Source organism: Prorops nasuta, unplaced genomic scaffold, assembly GCF_024137725.1.
Source record: "Prorops nasuta isolate Cenicafe-Biocafe unplaced genomic scaffold, Cenicafe_Pnas_1.2 PNAS00005, whole genome shotgun sequence".
Lineage (NCBI taxonomy): Eukaryota > Metazoa > Arthropoda > Insecta > Hymenoptera > Bethylidae > Prorops > Prorops nasuta.
The window spans coordinates 1,053,182-1,059,853 of NW_027116802.1; the positions used below are offsets into that span (position 1 = coordinate 1,053,182).

Sequence of the window (6,672 nt, forward strand, 5' to 3'; positions counted from 1 at the left end):
GAGGCGCTCGTTTGCTGGCCAGTGGAGGCGCTGCCGTTGAGGCGTCAAAAGATGCTGCTGTTGCTGCGGTCAAGCAGCAGTCGAGCAAGGCTGAGGTGCGATGGGTCCTTATCAAGGACCCATCTATATAATTCCGCGGCACGAAACTTGCCAGCGAGAGAGTTGCTCGTGGCGCTGGCCACCTAGTGGTCAGGCGCGCAAGCTGTGCCACGGCCGCGACGCGCCAGGGCCTGTAGACGCGCAAGCGCGCCGCGGTGCGAGATAGAGAGAGACAGGTGGAGCGGCTGCACGCTGTTGGTCTAGCCGTCCCCTGTGAACGCAATAGAGACAGGGAGATATAGCAAAAATGTGGAATCTACTTCTCAGCATTGTTGCTCCTCCCGACTCGAACAAACTCCTCCCGTTGACGCGATGGCGTCAAGACAAGGAAGAAGAAAGTTAACTCAGTTTAAAACAAGTTTTATTTACAAAAATAAAATATAAGATATAAAACAGATAGGGACGAGACGACTATTGTTTGGGCTTCACTTGGAGCTTGGCGGAGTGAAGCTCCAACGCTGGTGACCACCTCAGGGTGATTTTGCCCTGGGGGGCCCAGGCCTTCCAGCGCCTCAGTTTGAGGGCGATGTAGAGGGGCACCTCTATGGTTTGCCCGAATGCCCTTACGATAATTTTTTGCGCATTGCGCTCGAGTTCCCTGGCGCTGGGATCGTCTAAGACTTTCCCAGCCCAGTTCGTCGAGGCAATGCGCTTCTGGGTGGCAACCACGGGCCTCCAAATTCGCGGGTTCGCCGGTGGTTTCCGTGGCGGTGGTGGTGGTGGCGCCTTTAGCCCCTCCGGGGGAATACTGCGGAACAACCGCCGAAACTCAGATTCCTCCCGGGGGGCATGTAACTCGAGGACATCGTCCCCCTCGTCCTCATATCCAATGCCCAATAGGTGAGCCCAGGGATAATCCGCCATGATCAAATCTCGCTGCACCAAAAAAGGTAAATGATGAGTGCGAAGACTCAGTAAGTATTTTTGGAGTTTTGGAAGAAAAGACATGGCGGAGATCATAAGTGTTCCTGAAGGTTTTGAACAGGAAACAGGACGACCTGAAGAGTCCCAGGACGCCCGAGAGAGGAGGTGGTAACCTGAAGAGTCCCAGGAATCCAGGAAAAGAAAGTTAAGCAACCTGAAGAGTCCCAGGAAGCTTGAGAAGGAGAGATGACAACCTGAAGAGTCCCAGGATGCCGTAAGACAGGGTAATGATAGACCCTGATGCGACCCCAAAGCAAGGGCTAAGAAGGGAGTTTACAAAGTTGCGAGAAACTCCGTTGAATCTCTTTTTTCGCGGTTTTAAGTATAGCTACGCGAGCCACCCCATCTACACCAGGGACTAGTTTGAGAATCCGCCCCAAGGTCCTCATGCGCGGGGGGTTGTTGGGTACTTTGATCAGTACCAGATCTCCTTCACCAAATTCCGAGTTAGTGTTCTGCCATTTTGGCCTATTCTGCAACGTGTGTAGGTATTCGGAAGACCACTTCTTCCAGAATGTCTCGGTGATTCTAGTCACGGTTTGCCAACGATTTAATGACGATTCGCGTAAATCCAATGTGGAAAATTCCGGTGGAGAATTTAACGCCCGACCTGACAAGAAATGCCCCGGAGTGAGTACGTCCAACGACTCAGGATCATCATGTAACCGCGAAATAGGCCGTGAGTTGAGGCAGGCCTCAATCTTGGTCAGCAGTGTGGTCATTTCTTCGAAATTTGGCACGAAGACTCCGAGGGAGCGCTTTAGGTGGTGCTTTATACTTTTTACCGCACTCTCCCAAAGACCGCCCCAGTGAGGAGTGGCGACCGGAATGAATTTCCACCCGATTTCGCCGAAAGAATCGGTTTTCCGAGCGCGGGCGGCTTCTACAGCGCATTGGTAGGCGCGTTTGAGTTCTGCGTCCGCTCCTTGAAAGTTGAGGCCGTTGTCTGAGTACATGACGGCGGGTTTTCCACGACGAGAGATAAAACGAGACAGCGCGGCGAGGAAGGCCTCGGTATCCAGTCGAGAGACGAGTTCCAAGTAAACAGCACGGGTAGATAGACATACGAACACGGCCACGTAGCATTTTATGGCTTTTGCATTACGACCGTGATGTAATTTCACCGAAAAGGGCCCGGCATAGTCTACTCCGGTGTGTTCAAAAGTGAAACTGCGAGAAACCCGAGCGGCAGGAAGTGAACCCATGAGTTGGTTACCGAGTTTAGCGCGTTCGCGAACACACGTGATGCATTTATGAACACATGATTTTACTAGATTTCGCGCATTCACGACCCAAAACCTTTGTCGCAACGTGGACAAGGTTAATTGGAGTCCCCCGTGAAGTGTCTCTAGGTGGGTTTGCCTAATGAGTATGGCAGTTAAGTGACAATCCGGTAAAATAATGGGGTGTTTCATTTGTTCAGAAATTTCGGCGTTCCGAAGCCGCCCCCTTATTCTTAAGATTCCTTGTGAATCAATGACCGGATGTAAGGAAAGAAGCTTTGACCGCGACGGTAAACGTAACCCATGATTCAAGGCTGAGATTTCGCTCGCGAAGTGTGTTCGTTGAACAACCTTTACCAAGGCTTCTATCGAACTGCGAATTTCCGATGCAGACAGGAGGGAGTCCTCCCATTGGCCGGTTTTCCTGGTCCGCTGGACAAATCGAAGAACATAGGCCATAACTCGGACCAGTTTAGACCAAGACGAAAACTGATCAAAAAACCAACACTCAGTTGTGTCTAGTTGAGCGGTTAACGCTACCTTCCGACTTTCTTCCTCGGTTTCAAAGACCTGAACAGGTTTTTCGGTGTGCTCACGGAGAAAAGCAGGCCCATGCCAACAAAGTGAGTCCTCTGATAACTGTTGAACACTGGTTCCTCTTGAGCACAAGTCTGCAGGATTCAACTTAGTGGGTACATAATGCCAACTGGCTTCCGGTAAATGCGTTTGAACGTACGAAACGCGATTGGCCACAAACGTCTTCCAATGGACGGGTTGCTTTGCTATCCAAGCTAACGCGACCTGTGAATCCGAGTAACACCGAATCGCATCACAACTCCCGACCAAGCTTGTCTTGACGTGAACCAACAACTTGACTAGAAGTGCGGCTGCAACCAACTCCAACCAAGGTATTGAAGTGGTCTTAATCGGCGCGACCTTTGTTTTGGACATTACTAAATGTACCGAAAAATGACCGTTCTCATCCGTGAGACGTTCGTAAGCGACTGCACCGTAGGCCAGCTCTGAGGCGTCGCAGAAACCGATTAATTCGCGTTTTCTAGTAGTAAGTGATCGACCAGTCCATCGTGGAATACTCAAAGCCTGTAAGTCGCAGAGCTGCTCATAGCACTTGAGCCACTTGGACTGAATAGGCTCAGGAATCTCTTCATCCCAAGAGAGTTTGAGCAACCAGGTGGATTGCATTAACTGTTTTAAAGTGATAACTATGGGAGAGATCCATCCCAATGGATCAAAGATCTTAGCATTCTCTGATAAGAGGATGCGTTTGGTTAGTACACCAATAGATGAAGGAGAAACACGGAAGCGAAAGCTATCATCCCCGTGATCCCAATATATGCCTAAGATTTTACTTAACCCAGCAGGATCCTCAAAGAAATAGTGCGGCTCGGTAGGTTCAAGTGGGGAAGTCCCCGGCTGATTGAATGCCCATTTGCTCAAGGAGAAGCCCCTTTTCGCTAGTAGAGCGATGAGTTGTTCCCTGACCGAACTGAGTTGTTTTAAGTCATGAGCCCCGAAAAGCAAATCATCTACGTATGTAGAATTTAACAAAACATCCTGCGCGAGAGGGAAGTCAGCCCCGTCCGTGGAAGCTAATTCGCGCAAAACTCGCGAGGATAAGAAAGGTGCCGGTCCCGTACCGTAGGTCACCGTGTTGAGTTCGAAAGCCTGAAGCTCACCGGAATCAGTCTTCCATAAAATGTTCTGATACTTGCGGTCCTCAAAACGCACAAGAATCTGTCGGAACATTTTAACAATGTCCGTCACGCCAACATATCGAAAGGCACGTCAATTCATTAGGATCCGCTTGATGTTCTGCTGGAGCTTGGGTTCAATGAATAACGTGTCGTTAAGCGATACGCCAGTAGAGGTTTTAGAAGATGCGTTGAATACAACGCGAATCTTTGTTTTCTGGTTCTCGGTCTTAAAAACTGCATGATGAGGCAGAAAGACGCGAAAATCAGAGTTCAAAGGAACAGGAGACATATGTCCTAACAATTGATTCTCCTGTAAGAATTGAGAATAACTTTCAGCTAGTTCTGGAGAGGTTTCCAATCGCCGAAGTATTCGTGTTAAGGTTTTCTCTGCTACCCGAGAGGAAGAACCTAAGCTGTGCTTCTCGATGTCGGATCGAAAAAGTAAAGCAACGACAAAACGACCTGAAGAGGTGCGTGATACCGTATTCACAAAATGTTGTTCACAGAGGGAGTCCTCTGTGGACATGGGTTTGACTTCCGGAACTTCTTCCAGTTCCCAGAAGTCGCGAAGAGTTGTTTCTACCTCAAAGCAATGATGCACCGTAACACTATGAGAGCGACCATTCTTGGGTACGACCCCCGAAACGATCCACCCGAAAATAGTCCGCTGAGCAAGCAACGTATGATCAGGAGAATGCATATACGGGCCTTCCATCAATGCTGCAAGATAGTCTGCACCAATGAGCACATCAATTGGAGCCCTGGTTGAAGCGAAGTTATCAGCCAGATCAATTTTGCTAAGTGCTGGAAAGGACGACGGAGAATAAGTCGGAGGCATATACTGAGTAATCCTTGGTAAGATCAATGCAGTTACGTCCAACGAGACACCGTGTCGTGATAGAGAATGAAGCGTAATCTGTACCTCTGCTCGAACGATTTGAGCCGAATTCAGAGAGACGCCATGAATGGTCGCGTTGACACGTTTTCGTGATACCCGTAGCTGCTGAGCTAGATTTTCCGAAATAAAGGAAGTTTCGGAGCCCGTGTCAACTAAACCGCGGACTATAATACGAGAACCGTCATGAGCATCGATTCTGGCAGAGAAAGTGGCCAATAGAACTGATCGAGTGTCGGAAACACTGAGATGTGTTGTAGTATTCGAGCTAGAGGGTTCTGGTTCGGAAGAGGAATTGACCGCGGGGGTATTCCCCCGTGCCTTGCACCCCCCGGTGCCAGATTTGTCAAAATGTAATAAAGTATGATGCATTTTACTACATTTCCTGCATCGTGACGAAGAAGAGCAATTGGAGCAACTATGCCCGGGCCTCAGACAGTTGATGCAAAGATTCTGTGAAAATGCGAACTTTGAACGGGCCTGAGGGGTCAATGCAAGGTAGTCCTTGCACTGATACAAGAGATGGTTACTACCACAGTGAGCGCAACCGGTACTATTCACGCTAGTAGCGTGTGACTTCAAGGATCTCCCCGATTCCTTTTTGGAAGTCTTAGGTTTGTTACCTAATGATTGCAAGGAGTTAATATGACGCGTTAGAAACTCAGAGAATTGAATGAACGAGGGATAATCCTTGCTGCTTCCCAGATACATTTCCCAGGCTAAACGAAGGGTGTCATCCAGTTTGTTCTTCAGCAAATGAACAATTATGGGATCCCATTGATCGACGCCGTATCCCATAGTTTTAAGGGCGTTGAGAGCAACCGTAACTGAGTCCCTAACTTCTTTCAGAACCTTAAAATTGTCACCCCGAAGCGTGGGTACTTGCGAGATTTGATCTAAGAACGTATCCGTGATCATCCGTTTGTCAGTATACCGAGCTACCAGAGTGTCCCATGCTATCTCATAGTTCTCGGAAGTGATCGCTAAAGATTTAATGACCGTAGCTGCTTCTCCTTGCAAACAGGATTTCAGATAATGGAACTTGTCTCGACCGGAGACATACACTTTGTCGTGAACAATGGAACGGAACGTCTCATAAAAGTTGTTCCATTCTAAATAATCCCCGGAAAACTTCGGTAAATCAATAACTGGAAGTCTAATGTGGTTTATTTCGCCTGAAGGCGCAGTGGGACCTGATGCCGACATGCCCTGATTGGGTCGAAGTTCATCTAGATGTCCTAGGATGAATTCTTCCGCCTCACTATGGGCATCAAGGGCCGCTTGATACCAATTATCGGTTACGTACTCCATTTTAGCTAATTCGGCCGGTTTAGTGTGAGTAGTGATCTTAACGTGAGTTTTATGCAACACGTTAAGCCACTTCTCTAAGGCTGCTAGCCTATCCTCCAAAAAGGGAAGGGTGAAATTGTGCACTCCACGCTTCTTGATGTTAACGACCAACCGAACGAATTCATCCCGAATCATGGGCACGCAGTTGATTGCTTCTAATAATTCCCTTGCGCTAGCCATTTTGAAACTCTATTCCAGAACAAGCCACAATCCAAAACACAATCCAGAATGCCCACTCAGGAACACTGATGCACTTCGAACGTTTTTTGCCGGAAATCCGGCTCGAAGGACCAAAAATTTGTGCGAAACAATGTCCCAAGTTGGCTCCGAACCTGTGGTCAGAAGGGAAGGTCTTATTCTAGAATAAAATATTCAAAGCCAAAGATAAGAGGTAAAAGGAGTTTTTATTTAAATAAATAAAATGTACAAAAATTTTACAATATTTACAAAAGAACCGCTAGACTAA

The 6,672-nt window shown here is 48.1% G+C and overlaps 1 protein-coding gene across 1 annotated transcript; it reads right to left on the bottom strand.

Moving 5' to 3' along the window:
- Nucleotides 1–5,232: 5,232 nt before the first annotated feature.
- LOC136773752 (uncharacterized) lies at nucleotides 5,233–6,341 on the bottom strand. The gene is made up of 2 exons (XM_066727666.1): nucleotides 5,418–6,341; nucleotides 5,233–5,241 (listed from the first exon to the last, which is right to left on the bottom strand). The coding sequence occupies exons 1-2, from the start codon at nucleotides 6,339–6,341 to the stop codon at nucleotides 5,233–5,235; spliced, it is 933 nt and encodes a 310-aa protein (XP_066583763.1).
- Between the last annotated feature and the right edge of the window lie 331 nt (nucleotides 6,342–6,672).

Excerpts from the sequence above, each read along its gene's own strand:
- LOC136773752 (XM_066727666.1), bottom strand. The coding sequence starts at position 6,341 with ATGATTCGGGATGAATTCGTTCGGTTGGTCGTTAACATCAAGAAGCGT.